The 20,098-nt window shown below is 40.4% G+C and overlaps 1 protein-coding gene across 1 annotated transcript in view; it reads right to left on the bottom strand.

Moving 5' to 3' along the window:
• Positions 1 to 19,384, bottom strand: part of LOC135701616 (glutamic acid-rich protein-like) — a 47,493-nt gene extending 28,109 nt beyond the window's left edge. The window contains exon 1 of the mRNA XM_065222455.1: positions 19,186 to 19,384. Within this exon, the coding sequence (XP_065078527.1) occupies positions 19,186 to 19,384 (199 nt within the window). The remainder of the gene's footprint in view (positions 1 to 19,185) is intronic.
• Between the last annotated feature and the right edge of the window lie 714 nt (positions 19,385 to 20,098).

Below are 20,098 nucleotides of genomic sequence, written 5' to 3'. Positions count from 1 at the left end.
GACGCCATTCTTAAATCCAAGATGGTGGTCTCCATTTCAGAAAAGTGGAAAATACTGTAAATGGGTATTTTTGGAATCGGGATGACGTCCGGATCCAAATCCAAAACAATAATGAATTTTATGTTATTTGCCAGAAGTTACAGAAACCTCACTGGAGAAACGTGACTTAGCTATGTGGTGAAATAGAATCGCAGTCCGATCCGGCGTCCGGTCGCATGTTGCTGATGATGCGCGTTGCAGCTTGTTTGGTTTTTTGCTATGCTGCTAAGTTTATTTCGATAAATTTCCTGACTATGAACATGATGATTATGACTGCTCCTCGAAGGAGATCTAGCTGCTGCTAGTTGATGTTGATGAAAGGTTTTGATTTGATTCCTCCTTGTGTATGAAATTCAAATGGTTTCTGGAACACTACGTTCTTAACTTATATAGTAGGATATAAGACACTTTTCTGAAAACCGATGGCTACCATCTTGGATTCCAAAATGGCGTCGAATGTCAATTTACGGCATCTACGTGTGCTCCACGTTCCGAAAATACCAATATCTTAGGGTATTTGACACTTTTTCTGAGCCCAATGTCCGCCATATTGGATTCCAATATGGCGGCGGACATCGATTTTCGGCACCTTCGCGTCGTCTTTATTCCGAAAATATCCATATTGTAGGGCATTTGAGACTTTTCCGGACTTAACTTAATTTTCGTTTAACCCCGAATTGAAGTGAAAGTGGAAAAAAAACGAAGAAAGTAGTTTTTGAGTCAGGGCCCCACAAAGTCACTTTCAATCGAAAATCGTCAAGCGACGATGAAGCTGTCAACCATCACTTTCAATTGAAAGTCATTCTGTCTTCTCTTCGAGCAGATCCCCGTCAACATCAACAGAACCACTTTCGATCAGTTTTCATGCTGTTTGTTTTGGCTTGACTCGTGTTCATTTCTTCTTTCATCGTCAAATGAACTTACTTTTGCATTGAAGCGAAGCTGTTCGATCCAAATTCGCGCAGTTTTTATGACTTTTGTTGATTGTTCACTCGGTTCATTTAAGCGTATGCGCATAGATCTGTGCACGTGAATGTCAAATTTATCACTGTCGGGTGGTTTGTTTACCTATCAATATGGGTATTTTTTAAATCGGGTGACGTTTACAGATCGAAAATTGATATGCGACGCCATTTTAAAATCCAAGATGGCGGCTTCCACTTTGAGAAAAAGTGGGAAATGCTGTCAAACACTTATCAATAAAGGTATTTTGGAATCGGGATGATGTCTATAGGATGAAAATCGATATCCGACGCCATTTTGAAATCGGAGATGGTGGCTTACGATTTACGAAAAAGTGGAAATACATTTGACTGTATCAAATGTATCAAACATTAATATTAGTATTTTTGCAATCGGTATGAAGTCTACAGATCGAAACTTTTATATGCGACGCCATTTCGAAATCCATGATGGCGGCTTCCGATTTTAGATTAAGTGCGAAATACTGTCAATATATGTATTTTTGGAATCGGGATGGCGTTTAGAGGCAGGAAATCGATATCCGACGCCATTTTAAAATCCAATATGGTGGATTCCTATTTCAGAAAAAAAATGGGAAATGCTGATGCCGTCCCATCAATATGGGTATTTTTGGAATCGGGGTCTTGAATAAGGAAATCGATGTCCGACGCCATCTTGAAATTCAAGCTAGTGGCTTTCGATTTCAGAAGAAGTGTCAAATAGCCTACAAATGGCATCGAATATCGATTTTCAGGATCTACGCGTTGTTCCGAAAATAACCATATTGTAGGGTTGACACTTTTTGTGAAACCCGATGGACGCCATATTTTATTCTAAAATGGCATCGGATATCGATTTTTGGCATTCACACGTTGTCTCCATTCCAAAAATACCCATATTGCAGGGTATTTGACACTTTTTGAACCCTGATGGCCGCCACATTGGATTCAAAAGGTGTTATCTGATATCGATTTTTGGCATCTACGCGTTGTGCCTGTTCTGAAAATAACCATATTGTACGGTATTTGACACTTTTTCTGAAACCCTATGGCCGCCATATCGGAGTCCAACATAGCATCGGATATCGATTTTCGGCAGCCACACGTTGTCTCCGTTCCGAAAATACCCATATCTTAGGGTATTTGACACGTTTTATGAAACTTGATGGTCACCATCTTGGATTCCAAAATGGCGTCGAATATCGATTGTCGGCATCTACGCGTCGTCCCCGTTCCGAAAATACCCATATTGTAGGATAGTTAACACTTTCTGAATCCTGATGGCCCCATATTGGTTCCGAAAATACCCATATATTAGGGTATTTAACACTTCATAAAACCAATGGCCACTATCTTGAATTCCAAAATGGCGTCGGTTATCGATTTTCAGCATCTACGCCGCATCACCGTTCCAAAAATACCCTATTGTAGGGTATTTGACACTTTTTCTGAAACCCGATGGCCGCCATTTTGGATTCCAAAATTACGTCTAATATCGATTTTTGGCACCTTCGCGTCGTCCCCGTTCCGAAAATACCCGTATTGTAGAGTATTTGAGACTTCCCCTGACCCCGATGGCTCAGGCTCCAAAATGGCCTCGTTAATTTAATTTTCGTTTAATATAAAATAATATATTATTACTACAACCGATATTGTGTGGATACTATCCGGATACTATATTTTGATGCCTGCGTCGTCAGGTCGTGACAAGTCGAATGAGCCCCAAATTGAAGTGAAAGTGGAAAAAACGAAGGTAACAGTTTTCGAGTCATTCATTGCGTCAATTGAAACAAGTCTTTGCTTCAAATGAAATGAACTGAAGCACTCGACGAACGAAACAAGTGATAGTCCAGTCATGTTTGAAAAGAGGAATGTTCATCGTGACTCGATAACAAGAAACACGATGACTTACACGAAAATGATATTGTTCGAAATGAAGCAATTCTGCGGAGAGTTCATTTTCTTTTCTTTGTTTCGAAAATGCAAATCCCTGTTTTGAGTAATTCGTTGCGTCAATTGAAACAAGTCTTTGCTTCAAATTAACTGAACTGACGCACTTGACGAACGAAACAAGCGATAGTCAAGTAATCTTAGACAGAAGGAATGTTAACGGTGACTCGATAACAAGAAACACAATACGGCGCCGGTGGTGTAGTGGTAAGCGTGATTACCTCTCACCCCAGCAGGCCTGGGTTCAATCCCAGTCGGCGCCGCCGGGATGTTCTGAGGCATAACATCTCTGATCACGCCTTCCTTCGGAAGGGAAGTAAAGCCGTTGGTCCCCGGTTCATAAGTTGATGGGTCGATAGGTAGGGGTCCAGGTGTGGGAGCTGCTTCTCTGGCGTCGGTAGCATTGGTGCTCAGCACGGAAAACAAGATCGACGGAAAAACAAATCAAAGGATCTCTGATCACGCCTTCCTTCGGATGGGAAGTAAAGCCGTTGGTCCCCGGTTGATGAGTTGATGGGTCGATAGGTAGGGTCCAGGTGTGGGAGCTGCCTTCCTGGCACGTCGGTAGCATTGGTGCTCAGCACGGAAAACAAGATCGACGGAAAAAAACAAACCAAAGGAAAAAAAAAAAACACAATGACTTACACGAAAATGATAATGCTCGTGGTGAAGCGATTCTGCGGAGAATTCAATTTCTTTTCTTTGTTTCGAAAATGCAGAACCCTGATTCCAACCTGTTAAATCACTCACCTAATCAAATATCCACATGTAAAATGAATTAAAAATAGTAATTTACTATATTTTCATCCTGTATGCGTGTTACACTCACAACTTTTACTGCGTTCGTACTACACAATTTATTTCTTAATGATATCAATCATCACACTAAACTACAATTATAAGTGATATGTCATAACAAGATAGCAACATAGCGATAAAAAGATCGATTCAAAATGGTTGATTAAATCGATGAATAAATTATTTTTAAAAAAATTAATCGATTCACTAAGATCGATTCTTGCCTCAAAATCGCCCAATGCCTCCAGAATTATCAAGCTCCACCCTCCAGAATTTATGGTGTTTTTTTTTTTTGACTTACCTGTATTTTGTTAAGCTTGTCAAGTTTGATGTTACTATGTAACAGCGATTAATAAAATTGAACCACAAACTAAAATTTCAAAAATCCTGTATGTCGACTACTTTTCTTATGTTTTGGACTAGAAGAAACAATTGTCAGAAATTATATTAAATCAATATTTAATCGATGGCGTAATAAGACGGCTTCAGGCTGTATAGATTGGCCATGAGCCCAGCAATTTTTCTTCAACTTCAGGGAACTTCGTAAAACTTCAAGGACTTTTAAATAGTTCAGAGAACATCGTAGACATTGTGGAAACTTAAGTGAAACATGGAACTTGGAAAAGTTTCGAAAATTGCGTAAAAGTGGAAAATTTATTTAAGCTGGAGGAACTTTGCAGAAGTTAAGGGAACATGATTTTTATTTCAGAGGAATTCTTTATTGATCGGGAATCTCTATATAATTTCAGGGCACTGTGGACATTACGTACAAATTTCGTTCGTGGAACTTCGTGTAAAATCAATAAGAAACGTAGAACCCAACTAACATTTTCAGCTTAATAAGCCAACTTTTCGAGCGTTGTGCTGTATAGTAGCTGAAACAAAGCTGCAGATACAGCAACAAGCTGAAGCTATCAAAATTATTTTGGAGAGCGTTTACTCAACTTTTTCACAACCAAAATTCAATGCACTGAATATCATCACCCAATAAACGCTAATGTCACTTCTATGCAAATATTAATCAACTTTCAACTTTAAGCTTCAAAACAAAGCTAATAAAGCGAATATATTACTCATTTGATGGCTTCTACACAACCAACCACTCTTGCTGAATAACATAAACATCAAAAGTGCGTTTTCAACAACTAAACAACCTGTACTCAACTAGTTAACTGTGTTAGCGCTTCTTTGAAAGTTATTTTACAGTCAACTAGGTTTATTTTTAGATTTGTGTAGTTTAACAGCGTTTACTCTGCTCCTTTACAAAGCTGAATTAACTAGTCGAGAAAAGTGATTCATGTGCACTATTATAAAGCCTCTACTCAGCAATCTTGTTGTAAAACGGCATGTAAATTTGCTTACGTCACTTCAAAGTGTTGGCGTAGCGAAGTTGGTAGCATCAAGGTTCGCCAATGCGGTCGTCTCGAGCTCCGGTAGAGCGTAAATAATTTGGTGGTGTGCTTATAACTAATTTCGATTAATTTGATTCGCAGTAAAATAAAAATGATAAATTCCTCCAACGAAAAAAAAAAAAAAAAAAAAAAAAAAACGTAAGCAATATTTTACCTTTTGTCAAGAGAAAGCTGTGTAGTTATTATTGGATAATCGGGTAAAGGTTGAGTAAGCGCCTTTCAAGTTCACACACAACTAAACAGCAGGATAACAGCTGAATAGAAGCGTAAATGGAAATTCAATAAGAGCTTGTTTCAGCCGTCCCAACATCCATAAGTAGCTGACTAAGTTCGCCAGATTTTCTTGTATAGAGGTTGAGTAAAGGTTTCCTCATATCGTGTAACATTTGAATACAGCTTGAGGCTGTATAGATGAAATGAGTAAAGCGTTTCAATTGCGAAAATTGTTAGTTGTGAAGTGCAGCAAACTTCTAAGAGTTTCAGAGATCCTCGCTTCAGTTTAGAAATCATCGTTGTAGTTCGTCATAAACTTCTTGGAGGTTTTGGGAAGTTCATTAAATGTCAAGGAACTTTTCAGATGTTCAAGAATATTTGTAGATATCTTGGGTGTCTTTCCAGAAGTGCAAAGATGTTCACAAATCTTCGTAGAATTAAGAGAGATGGAAAAAATATGGAATTTTGAATAAATTCTGGAAATTTTGTAAAACTTAAGGGAGTTTTATAGATGTTAACAAAACTTTTCAGAAGCGGCGCCAGTGGTGTAATGGTAAGCTTGATTACCTCTCAACCCAGCAGGCCTGGGTTCAATCCCAGTCGGCGCCGCCGGGATGTTCTGAGGCATAACATCTCTGATCATGCCTTCCTTCGGAAGGGAAGTAAAGCCGTTGGTTCCCGGTTCATGAGTTGATGGGTCGATAGGTAGGGTCCACATGTGGGAACTGCCTCCCTGACGTCGGTAGCATTGGTGCTCAGCACGGAAAACAAGATCGACGGAAAACATGGTATTCTTTCAGACATCCTTGCTAGACAGCAGAAAATATTCAAAAGATCTCGATGTAGACGAATATATTAGTAAAGTTCTCAGGATATTTTTTCAATACTTCAGGTTGATCAAGTTCTGACGATCTCCAACTGTATAAAAATTCAAATATTCTTTCAAGACTGTAGGTTGTTCAGGAAGTATTCAAAAGTTTTCCAGCTAATTGGATCTGATGAAACTAGATTGTATGGACATTAGACTGATGCAAAATTTGACTTTTTAGCTCCACAGTGCTTAAATGGTTTCAAATCGGGTCCTGACTAGCCTCCCAAAGTTACAACTCATTTGGTTAGAAACAGACTTCGCACAAGCCATTTGAAGTTTACATGTAAATTACTATGGGAAATCTCAACTTTTTGTTCATTGCCTTCTAGTCTTTTTCCATATCGAGCTGCGAATCCGTTCGATAGCCATTCTTATAGAAAATGTTTTCAGCTACAACTTTGCTCAAGATCGTTTCTATGTAAAACGAGACAGGAAAAAGTTATTAATTATTTAAGAGATTGGTAAACTTATGACATGATCAAGCAGCTGCTTTGTAGGCAACACTGTATTTTGCAGATATTTGTGTCCTATTCAACGCCCCAGAAACACCAATGTTGCCTGCTGAGCAGTTGATTGAGCATGATCATAAGACATCAGCGCATTTAACCATTGATTACCTTCGATCCTTGCATTTAATCAAAAAGTGCTCTTGAGCAAAGTTGTAGCTGGGAAAATTTCCTGCTAGTACAGTTGAAAGCTTTTGAAGCAGACCAATATGGTGAATTATTAGATAGACATGAACAAAAATCTTGGTTTTACCATAGTAATTCCCATACAAACTTCAAATGGTTTGTGCCATCTCAGTTTCTCACCAAATGGGTTCAAATTTTAAGAGGTTAGGCAGGATCAGATTTGGAATCGTTTAAGTATTGTGGAACGAAAATTTCAAATTTTGCATCACTCTAATGGACATGCCTGTACATTCTCTACTAAAGGGAAGACCCGTACCTTGGAGATATAGCAATATTGCCAAGAATTAGCACTCCAGCAGCTAAAGTTCAATGAAGAGATGGAATTTTTTTTCAAATAGGGGAAAATGGCTCTAATGTTGGCCTATGGATGTAAGATTGAGTTCATCGCTAAAAATCTGCTATTTATCAATTTTATCTAGATGAACGCGTCATTGGGACGGTACTAATTGATATTTTTGGTCGCTATTAAAAATTTAGTCGATTGCTGAATTTATGTATGGGCCCAAATTATGGATATTATGGCCAACATTACATCCATTTCCCCTATGCTTACCAAAAGACATAGAAAATTACATCGGACGGATGCTTTTCAGGCTTTTGTTTTTATTTTTGATTTGCGGCACAAGCTGTCAAACTTGCAAAGCAGAGTGTTCCTATTAAATACTTGGATTGCCCATCAATTTGGCCTTTATATTGATCCTGGATTCTTGAAATTGCAAAGGAGGCATTTTATACACTCCTACCCTACGTAACTTATATCTTCAAATAATTGGTTCCATATTACCTCAAAGCTGAAGTCACAAAGACACTTAATTCAATAACATCTCATCAGACCGTCGGTGTCAGTATGTCACCCATCATCGCTTCAAAGAAACCTAATTCCCGCAAGCTGTCATCGCAAAGTCAAACCAATAATGTCCTGTCCTGAAACCAACTGCAAGTGGAAAAATAATTTCGAGAATACACCGTCAATTTCTAGGACTGTTTGAGCAGTCCACCTCCGCCCCCTCCCCCTCCCACTCTCAATACATATAGCCGCTAAAAACTCCCGAAAACGGTCACCGTCATCGTCGTCGTCGTCGTCCCACTTGGAAGGCACTCTATATATGCGTCGCCACGTGAGATCGCCACCGAAGACCGAAGCCAAAGTCGAGAAAACCCTCTCCCAAAAGGACAGTTGTTTTAAGCAACTTTCGGGGCAGTAGTGGCCTTCTTCTTTTCACCAGCCAAGAGGCAAAGCAGCATCATTTATAATAGTGTAGCGACGGCGGCGGTGCGGTGGCGGACTGGTGGCACCGGCAGTAGCGCTAAAATAAGAAGGCAAAAAATGTGCGCTCCCTGTATTGTACTGGGCTGGATGTATGCATATGTAGGTAGATATTGTACATATTGGGCATGAGGGAAAAAGGACGAAATTCTCCTCCATTAAGCACGGGATTGATTTTACACCACACACCGTAGCGAGCGAGCGATGGACGGGCGAACGAACGGACGGGACCGATGGACGGCCAGTCCAGGATGAACGAACCCAGAGCAGAAGTTGAAGAAATGATGATAGTTTATTTTCACTTACCTTTCTCGACGATCCGATGAGCGGACATGGGACGCGAACCAGTGCCTAGATTTCTATTACCGACGAACAAAACAACAACAACAACAACAACAGAGGAACACACGTGCTGGTGGGTGAACGACGAACGGGACGGTTGAGATTCCGGTCAGCAGATAAAAGAACTCAATTTTGATGCTTGATTAAAAAGCGAGAGAGAGAAACCAAAATAAACTCGGAATATTCAGAACTGCTATCACTTTCGCACACATACAGGTACAAAACACCCAAGGCGCGCGCGGGTGAATCCACCACCACATGTGCTAATCGATAAGAATGGTTTTTCCCGCGCCTTTGTTATTGCTGCTCCTTCCGCCTATTCTTCAAAATCCTGCCCAGTCCGGCGGTGGTCATCTTACTCTCTCGCCTCGTCGTATCTTTTCCCTAGGTAGCAACCGCGCACCGCGCATAAGGTTAGAATACACAAATTTATCGGGAAACGGCGAGCGGGATCGGGACAAAGGACGGACGGATTGGTGGAGCAGAGAGGAGTGTGCAGGGCAGCAGGGATTCCCGCTTCACAGGCTTACATTTGCACGGCAAAAGTTTTCAATTTCCAACTCCGATTAGGCCGGGTGAATTGAATCAGTGAACAGAGGAGGTGTATGCTTCGGAATTTAGATTATCGTCATGACCTTGAACTTTGGGTCGGTTAAAGACACTGGAACTAATTACAATAGTTTCCCCGGTCGTTTTTCATAAGGATCCCAAGTAACATTGCAAGTTTTATCGAGGTTCTAAGGCATTATGCAAGTCTTAATCATTGTCTGCAGAACACTCATAAAACCAGAATTGTTACCCTGTTATGTAATGCTGCGAAGAGTTTCGTTATCATCACATTCATAGAGTTCCAGCCATTTTCTAGCTGTTCATAGAACAGTCCTGATGAATTCTCCCGGAATTTTCCTTAAGTTCACGCAATAGCCTTAAAAAAATCTGATTTTCTATGGACATCCTCGAAGTTCTCAGGACTACCGTGAAATTCTCTTCTCATAATTCCCACAATTAACCTGGAGTTAATAGAACTGCTTTGAAGCCCTTTTGAAGTTTTCAAAACTAACCTGATACTCACAGAACTTTCCTTAAAATCTATGTACATCTTTGAGCTTCCCTGGACTTCCATCAAGTTTCCTCAATTTCCATAATGACCATAGATCTTATGTGAAGTCCTTGACATTATTCGGAAATTGTACGATGTTACAGAAGTTCTCGCAACTTCTTCAAAAGAAAATATTTTTTTCTGAAGTTAATGGAACGTTCCCGGGAGTTTTCTGATCTTCCCTGAAGTACTCGAAACTTCAAATTCTTACAATTCTCCTATGCTGCCTATAATCGCAAATCAGTCCTATATGGATTTTCATCGATTTTAAGATTACAACGCTTTCCACTATCAATTGTCATCTACTTTCATATTATGTGATAGAAGTACACATCAAGCTGGTTTGAAGAAATTCAATAATCCAGAGGACAAGGTACAGTTCCTGATATGACTAATTATGCAAGCATCATTGCAACTGATTTTCACTTGAAACAATTATCTATAAATTTACTACGATTTTTCAAAAAAAAAAATGCCTGGGAATTGCAGTTCGTAACGTCAACTTACATTTTCTAAATGCCTACTTTTTCCATATGGGACTAATATAAGATTATTATTATTTTTCCTTGATTTGTTCGAGGGGGGAGACACATCTAAATCTAAATTTTAGATGCTCAACAAATCTCACACTAGCGAATCAAACTTCGAAAAATCTTCTTTGATATCTCGCATCTACTTGCATCGCGCATCATCTTCTTGCAGGAAATCTTCGAAATCGTCATCAATTTTCTTCATATCTACTCAGCGTGCGCGCAGCTAACCACAGCAAAACACATCATCAACCCTTCAACTCATGTCAACGGGGGTCACGGCTTTACTTCCCTTCCGAAAGAAGGCGTGATCAGAGTTTGTATGCCCCAAAAAATCTCGGCGGTGCCGACTGGGATTGAACCCAGTCCCTTTGTAGTGAGAGACAATCACGCAGTATCGAACTACTCTAAGACTCCCTAAACTTCCATGAAAATCTCTGAACTTCTGTGAGATTCTCAAAATACTTTTAAAATTTTCTAGGTCTTTAGATTTCTTGAAGATTTGGGAACCTCTTAAAATTTTCCGCATTTTTTCTGAAATTGTTGGAACTGGAATGATCTTCCCGGAAGTTTGCCCATTTTTAAATGTACCATGAAGCTTATGGCACTTCATTTAAAAATGCTCCCGCATTTTCTAATGTTCATGAAACTTTCCTGAAATTCTCGGATATTCCTTAACGCTTTCTGAACTTTTATGAAATTCCCGGACTTTTCCTGAAGTTCTCTGCACTTCTGTGAAGTTCTTGAAGTTTTCCTGAAACTTTTTATCATCCCTGAAGTATTTTGGACTTACCCGAAATTTCCAGAACTTTTTGAAAGTTCATACTATTTTCCTGAATTTAGAACGAAACAATTAATGTCATTCTTCAGTTCAACTGCTCCAAAATATTTTTTGTTCTCGATTTGTTTTCCGTCAATCTTGTTTTCCGTGCTGAGCACCAATGCTACCGACGCCATGGAGGCAGCTCCCACACTTGGACCCTACCTATCCACCCATCAACTCATGGACCACGGACCAACGGCTTTACTTCCCTTCCGAAGGAAGGCGTGATCAGAGATGTTATGCCTCAGAACATCCCGGCGGCGCCGACTAGGATTGAACCCAGGCCTGCGGGGGTGATAGGTTATCACGCTTACCACTACACCGTCAGCACCGCTAACTGTTCTTAAATTATCGCAACTAATTCTTCGTTATTTTGGAATTTTCCCGAAATTATAGACTTTCCGGCCGCTATTAGCCCTGCCCAAATGATCTCTGAACTTCGTTAAGTACTCTAGACTTCCTTGAATTGCTCAGTACTTTTTAGAAGTTCCCACAATTTTCCATAGTTTTTCTAAAGTTTTGGAAACTTCTGTGAAACTTGCAGAACTTCCCAAAAATCTAATATTCTACCTGATTTTCTCTGGAGTTTGGGAAACTTCTTTGCAAGTTGCCTATGTTTTATAATGATCGGACATTTTTTCTGATACAGTCAGGAATCCTTATTGCCGGATCCTTATTGCCGGGCTAGCCGCGAATAAGGATACCCACAGCTTATGGGATTTTCACTAATGGGGACTGTAGTGGATTATCTCATTTGTTTCAATACGTAAAGCTATACTGTCCTCGACAAAGTTGCTGTACTGGGTAAGACCAACAAGCCTGTGCCATTGGATTCAGGTTTAATTGGGAACTACGCCGCTAGAGGCGCTTCACTTTTATGTAACTTGTGACGGGCGCTATATTATATGGATCATATTTCCAACATAGAATATTTCGTGATCCTGGCCATATAGAAAGTTACCGTCTTGAGCAAAGTTGTGCAGGTGATCAAGTCCTTTCGGATGATGGTCATATTAGTTCAGAACACGCTCACTACGCGGCACTAGTGTGCAAGTGAATTTCCTGTATAAGCTGCATCTCGAGAACCTGGCCATATAGAAGGTTACTGTCTTGAGCAATGTTGTTCAGGTGACTAAGTCCTTTCGGATGATGGTCATATTATTTCAGAACTCTCACACTACCCGGCACTAGTGTGCACATGAACTTCCTTAAAATGTTATGTCTCGAAAGCTTGTCCATATAAGATGTTGCTGTGCAATGTGAGAACAGGAACCAGAAAAGGGATGACGTGTAGAGGCCGGAAATCGATGTCAGACGCCATTTTTAAATCCAAGATGGTTGCCATCGGTTCAAGAAAAACTGTCAAATACCTTACAATATGGATATTTTTCGAAGGAAACGACGTGTAGAGGCCAGAAATCGATGCCAGACGCCATTTTGGAATCCAAGATGGCGACCATCGGGTCAAGAAAAACTGTCAAATACCCTACAATATGGGTCTTTCCGGATAGGGAACGACGTATAGAGGCCGGAAATCGATGTCAGACGCCATTTTTAAATCCAAGATGGTTGCCATCGGTTCAAGAAAAACTGTCAAATACCCAACAACATAGGTATTTTCGGATAGGAGATGACGTGTAGAGACCGGAAATCGATGTCAGATGCCATTTTGTAATCCAATTGGCGACCATAGATTCAAGAAAAACTGTAAAATACCCTACAATATGGATATTTTTGGAAGAAAACGACGTGTAGAGGCCGGAAATCGATGCCAGACGTCATTTTGGAATCCAAGATGGCGGCCATTGGATCAAGAAAACTGTCAAATACCCTACAATATGGATATTTTTGGAAGAAAACGACGTGTAGAGGCCAGAAATCGATGCCAGACGCCATTTTGGAATCCAAGATGGCGACCATCGTATCAAGAAAAACTGTCTAATACTCTACAATATGAGTATTTCCGGAAAGGAAACGACGTGTAGAGGCCGGAAATCGATGCCATATGCCATTTTGAAATTCAAGATGGTGGCCATCGGTTCAATAAAAACTGTCAAATACCCTACAATATGGGTATTTCCGGATAGGGGATGACGTGTAGAGGCCGGAAACCGATGTCAGACGCCATTTTAAAAACCAAGTTGGCGGCCATCGGTTTTAAGAAAAACTGTCAAATATCCTACAATGTGGGAATTTCTGAAAAGATATGACGTGTATAGCCAAGCTATACATTTCGGACGCTATTTTGGAATCCAATATGGCGGCAACATGTTTTCCATAAATAAGGCTTACCAAGCATAATGCGTATAATTTATTGTGTATAACGTATCATTGAGCAAGATCGCAACGTTACGTGGAAAATTCCTTAAAACAATAAAACGCTTTGATTTGTTTTGTTTTTTTTCTATCGTAAACTACTGGCTTCTGGTTATAATTTCAAATGCTTATTTGACATTTTATCCATTAAACCATTAATCCCAACGACCTTTTGTACATTCAACCTTTTTTCCTTCACGATCTTTTGTCTTTTATCCTGTTGAGTTTCGATCTTTTGAAAAAATGTCGAAAGCACAAACGGTCTAAAAACAAAAAGTCGAAAGGGCAAAAGGTCGCAAGGATAAAAGGTCAAATGGACAAAAGGTCGAAAAGACAAAAGGTCGAAAAGACAAAAGGTCGAAAGGACAATTGTTTGAAATGACAAATGGTCGAAAGGACAAAAGGTCTATGCCACACTGCTGCATATGAAATTTTTGTGATATTTATTATTATTATTATTTGTTATCACTTCCAAGTTCCATATTTTTTCCAAATTCTCTCAATTTTATCAAGATATGAGATCTCCCATGACCTCCAAACTTCAGGAATCACTTTGGACCTTTTCTACGTTTTTTTTTTTTTTTTTTTGAAGATTTGAGCGATACAAAGTTCCCAAAATTTTGAGAAAGTTCAAAGACTGCAGATCTTCAAAGAAAAGAAGAAAGCTTGAAGATCTGAAGGGTATTTTTTTTCTCTGTTCGGGTCCTAACACTATTGTAGTATATCCCGTGTCCTTAGTTTAGTGCATGTCGTATAACTCCATCACTATTGAGAAATGATGAAGTATTCGATTTTTATACAGTTGCCACTCTTGCATTTATCGCAAGGATCCGTCTCTAATTGAAAGGTTCCGCTATTTATACCCTTCGGAGTGTTGAAACACCCTCCAAAGGCGCGCCCCTTTGCCAGTCAAAATTGGATTCCTTAGCAACTAAATTAAGGTATGACACCGATAATGACCATGCATCAGAACCCTAGTATTAACCACTTCAAACTAGGCAACAACGAATAGAAGATTAGGAATCACATATATGAAGACAACTAAATCATTTTTTGCCTTGTTTCAAGATCATCCTCGGTAGACAAAGCCGAGTCTTGTCACTATCAACAAGGCATAACAGATGTGTTCCTTGGATTACTGAAAAATCCTGTTCCCCTAGTTCGAAGTAGTCAGGACTAGGAATCGGTGTTAGATCTTACATCCCGTAACGTACCACGAACAGGTTATCTACCCACGTTGCGGGGCTAGGGTAGGGTATGCTAAACTTCTACAAAGGTTGCTGATATTCTTCAAGTTTAGCCGAATTTTGAAGATAATCTCAGCATTTCCATGGACTTTTACGCAGATCCTGGAATTTCTACGTAATTCTACGAAGTTCTCATAATTCTTATGAAGTTCTGCATTTCTTAAAATAAGTTCTTCAAAATTTACAGAATTTTCAAGGATTCTCCGAATTATATTTTAAGTCCATTAAACAATTCAGAATACTGACAATGCTAATTGATCTCTTATGTAGTTCCATAAAAATAAACCAAATTTGCTTCGATTCGAAAAAGTTTCCCAAACATTTATAAGGTTCTCAGTAGTATGAAGTTTTCCCCGCATTTCTAAGAAGAGCCCCCATTTTTGTGATTTGCGCTGAATATATTCTCAACGAAATTCTTCAAATTTAACATAAATTTGCTGAATTACGAAGATGCCCTCTGAACATCTCTAATGAGATTAAAGAAAAATCACTAAGCTTCAGTGAACCGAACACAAGGACTGTATCGTTATTTATTAATACACCTCCGCGACTCTGTGCTAAAGAACGTACCGTAGTTCATTGATTTTCTACGATATTCACTAAATTTTTCCACAACATTTGATTAAGTCCTACAAATTTTACTAAACTTCTACATCCCTTACTAAGTTCTACAAAATTATCTGAAGTTTCATGTTCAACTGAATTTCACTAATGTTCTATAAAGTTTAATGAACTGCTACAAAGTTTATTGGGCTTTTTATAAACTTTGCTGAAATTTTCTTGGATTGGTGCACTTCTAGAATGTTTTCAGAACTTCAAAGCAATTCAATGAATGTCTACGTTTTTGTGTTTTCAAAAGATCTGCGATACTTCTTGAAGTTCTATGATGTTTATGAATTGGGATCCTCATAGAAGTTTGGGAAACCTCGTTGTAGCTAAGTGATTTTTGATAAAATTGCAAAACTTCATAAACAGTAATTAATGAACTTAATGAACTTGAAATAAATCAGAAAATTCCGTTAAAACTCAGGAAACTTTGAAGAACTTACAAAAGATTCGCAGAAAATCAACGAAATTCTAAAAAGATCAGAACATTTTGCAGAAGTGCAGTGAAGTTAATCGGAATTCTAAAAACTTTGTCAGAAGAATTACATACTTATACTTCGAAAATCTTCGAAAAACTTCATAGGGCTGAGATTTTTTTTATAAGTTTAAGAAACGTCTTAGAAATTTGTCCAAATTTAGAAGTTTTGGGAATTTTGTATAGCTCAGGAAGTATTTAAGACGTTCCGAATACTTTTGAAAATTTTGGGGTTTTACTTTAGAACTTATTGGAAGATTTGAGATCATTTTTTCGAAATTCATAGCAAAGGCTCCGGGTCATTTCTGAACTTTGGAGAAAGACATAGCCCAGTCGGCGCCGCCGGGATGTTCTGAGGCATAACATCTCTGATCACGCCTTCCTTCGGATGGGAAGTAAAGCCGTTGGTCCCCGGTTCATGAGTTGATGGGTCGATAGGTAGGGTCCAGGTGTGGGAGCTGCTTTCCTGGCACGTCGGTAGCATTGGTGCTACCGGAAAACAAGATCGACGGAAAAAACAAACAAAAAAAAAAAAGAGAAAGACATAGATGTTCTAAAATTTTGGATGAATTGTATGAACATGTAAAAGTAATAATGAAGAAGCTTGGAAGAAGTTGATGGACCTTCATACAAGTTGAGAAAATTTTCAAGAAGTACAGATGATGAAATGTTGTCAGTGTTGTAATTTTCTAAACCTTCGGTATTTTTTGGTGGCAAATGCCAGCTTTTCCGCTTGTTGAGTAAGGTGCTGTATACGCTAGTATTTGGCCGCTTCAATCTAAAATGCAAACATAAATTTGTCCCAAAATTTTCCTAGCCTAAACCGCACATCGGAGAAAAGGATCCCAATCCTCTTTCTTGCCGATCCGCGTGGACTGCTGCCACCCGACAAGTAGCCTTAGCAAGTGCTCTGCGCTGCAACTCACGACACGGCGGCGGGTCCAAGCAAAAGGATATGCCTAGCGCTCTGGACACAACTCTCGTCCAGCTCCACCTCTCTCGCCGCACGAGTCCCTCTGCTGGCCAGCAGCAATTCTTCGTTTGTGTATATTCAAATTTATTTGTATAAGTAAAGGAGCCAAAAGAAAAATAAGGCATACATAAGAGGATGGCCAGCCAGTCTTTTCCGCTCATATGTGTGCGCCGCACCGAGGATGCTACTCTGTGCATGCAGAAGAAAGCAAGATATGTGTAGAGTGCCCACTCTCCACCCGCATGGCACCGAACCTTTAGCATAGCCGTCGTCGTTGACGTCCGTTGCGAGGACCCAACTCTCTGATGCTAGTCCTGGTCCGAAGAAGAAAAGATGCCTTATATGTCCCGCATCCCCCGCAGCACCTCCTCCACATGGCATGGCAACGACGACGACGACGCCGACGACGATGATGATGATTCGGCGGTAGAGAGTCCATCCGGCCGCAGCAACTTGTCCGTTGCTACTAGCGCACAGGCCGTTATGTGTGCTATGCTAATATCTCGGACTCGGACTCGGACTCGATCTCAAAACTCTCCCGTTTCTCGGCGTGTATGTTCTTATTTTTTGCCCTTCCTTTCTTCACCCTTTCCTTCGGTGCTTCTTGCGGGCCATCATTCACCGCGTGAGCGGGTGGACCCCGGTCAGTTGTCACTTAACCCCTTTTTGCCTGGGAGCCAAACCAACCGGAACGCAGCCAGGATGTATACTTTTACACACACGCATACACCTACATGGGCCCCCGTACGGCTGTCTCGAGAGTGGATCAGAGTTTGTCGTGTGGTTCGGTGGGGTTTTCCTGTTTTTTTTTTCGATTTCTTGAAGAGGAGCTGAGGGCTGCACGGGTAAGGTAAGGGGATTGAACCCCTTATCAAATTGGATCCAGATAGGATGCACCTCTTCCTTCGCCGTGGTGGTAGGCTAAGATTGGATCTTCTTATGGGGCGTTAGACTGATGTGTCTAGATTGGACTATCACTGTAGGTATAACGAGAAGAAATCATTCGTTTTCTTGATGATCTTCCTTTGGCATTCAAGGGTTACTATTTGGGCAATTCCAATGTTGTTGAAAACAACCTGTGTTTGGAAATTGCTATTTTCTTTAAAATCAAAGAGAACATTGTGCAAAATATAATTTTGTTGTAAAACCTATTTTCGAATGATACTAAAAAATCCAAACGTGCCATTCTGGTCCTAAGATATATGGTTTTACCAGCATCTCCGTAATATTACCCATTGCAGAGGATAAGCATAAATGACCGTACAATTCGTAGTTGCTACTTCGTGCTTGACCAAACCAAGCTTACGTTCATTGAGGAAGAGATGGATTATTAGTTCAACATTTTTGGGGATGGACATTTTTGCTAGTGGGAAGAGTGAATCAGCTCTGAATTCACTATGGAAAGTGATGCGATCTTTACAAGCATGGTGAGCAAATAATGCGAGGATGCGACCTTATCAACTCAGTAATATAAAGAAGCTTGGGAATAAGTCTTCGAGATATTCTCTCTATCTCTCTACTAGAGAGTCGCTAGGAATAATTCTAAAGGAATTCAGAAGTCAATCCCAAATAAATGTGAAAAAAAAGTTGCAAGTAATTTTAAGAAGCATTTCAGGAAAACTGTAGGGAAAACTATGGGTGAATTCCAATGTAGTTCAGAAGAGACTATTAAAAAGGTTATGAGTAGTCCAAAGAATTCTGAAGCAACTCTGAAGGATTTTTAAGTAGCATTATAAAGATATTCGGGAGGAGAATTCAAAATGAATTAACCCTGCTACAAACTTAACTATTGTTACAGGTGGGTAACATAGTATTATTTTTAATATTGATGTGGGGGAGTAGGGCCAATAAATTGTAGTGAAATAACGGCCGATTCAAAGTGAGGGGCGATCGGTCTCGAAATGTGTGGATCTTGTTTAAGAGTTGTATTAGTAGCTAGGAGATAGGAGTGAAGGCTGCCTACGATCGGGGGCGGATGGAGAGAAACCCAACACCACGGTCGATGAGAAGCGGGAAGAGAGAGCCCGACGGTCAGTGGATTTAGTCAGTAAGTTGTGAGCCCTTGTAGAAGCGACAAGGAAAGTTTGTTGCGTGTGGTGTGAAATTTTAGTCACCCTCGCCATTGGTCCAAGCCACGCGGTGTGAGAAAGTTTTGTTTTATGGACCGCTAGGAGACCTGACCATCACCCGTTCCCCGGCCAAGTCATCCGGTCATCACGGGGTCCTGAGTATCGGACCGCTTGTTATTTAGTCCGACGACTTTCGACGCCGTACTGCCGCTCCAGGTTTAATCGGTACCCGGCTTCACGGTCAACCCACCATTAGTCGACCCTGGCTTATTCTATCGTTGGCCGAATCAACCTGGCACCGGTCAATTTACCCGGTCATCTACGAATCTGCCCGGTCAGTCCGCCAGCTTGCCAGTCGATCATCAGTCGGACATCAATCGCCACCGCATTGCGGACAGTCAGTCCTTCGTAGTAGGCCCGCCATTGTTCGTCGTCGGACCCTGCTATTGCAGGTTCACTACCCGGCAAAGCTCAGATCACCCCGGCCATTCAAGTCCTCACGTTGCCCACCCGGCAGCCGATCAGCACCCGATATACCTCCCGGGCTACCTTCGTCGCCGTTTAGAGCCAGGATTATCGGCAAACTCACACGGGCGTCTACCATCGCCGTATCCCGGCCAGGGTCGGCCGGACCACCTGCTATCATCACCGCTTCCCGGCCAGTTTCGACCGAACCCCCGAGATCACCTTTCGATACCATATGGTATCATGATATCACCGGCTACCATCGTCGTTTCCCGACCAGGGTCTGCCGAACCACCAGCCGATCACCGTTCGATACTGCCCCACCCCCACTATCATTGCCGGCCAATAAAGTAAAGGGTAACAAAAAAAAAACCATAATTTCAGGTTTCCTCACATCCGAAAACTCTCCCACGCCAGTACGCCCTGAGACCCTGAACCTACAAGGGACTTGAGTGCCCACCCCGGGAGCTGCCGTTGGTTAAGACCAGTAGCTTGGGGCTTTGGGGAGTTCCCTTCAAGGACTCAGTGGTTCCGGGGCTGAAAGAAGTCTTATACTATGATATGGAAACAATTCTGACACTAATTAATAAAGAAGAATTCTAAGGAGAATTCCCAGGCGATATTTATGATAAATTCAAGAGAATCTAATGCTAAATATAACTGCAAAACACCGTTGCCTTTTTTTAAACTGAAAATAGTTCTAAGAAAATTTCAACGAGAATTTTTGATGATTTTGAAAAAAAATAAAGAGTTTTCTGAAATGGTTTCAAAAATAGATTTAACAGTGAATTTAAAGTACTATTTCCTAAAAATGCTAAGTAGCGTTCCTGAAGATTCTAACTACGAACAATATTTGGATATTGCAAAAGTTGACAAAGAATTACGTGTTCAAGGCAACGAAACTAATAAAGATTCTCACTTTTATCGTTTGGAAACATTATATTTAAAA

The sequence above is a fragment of the Ochlerotatus camptorhynchus genome, unplaced genomic scaffold (genome assembly GCF_037179485.1).
Source record: "Ochlerotatus camptorhynchus isolate MF236.1 unplaced genomic scaffold, CSIRO-AGI_Acam_v1.1 ptg000170l, whole genome shotgun sequence".
In the NCBI taxonomy this organism is placed as follows: Eukaryota; Metazoa; Arthropoda; class Insecta; order Diptera; family Culicidae; genus Ochlerotatus; species Ochlerotatus camptorhynchus.
This window is presented reverse-complemented; position numbering and strand designations above follow the sequence as displayed.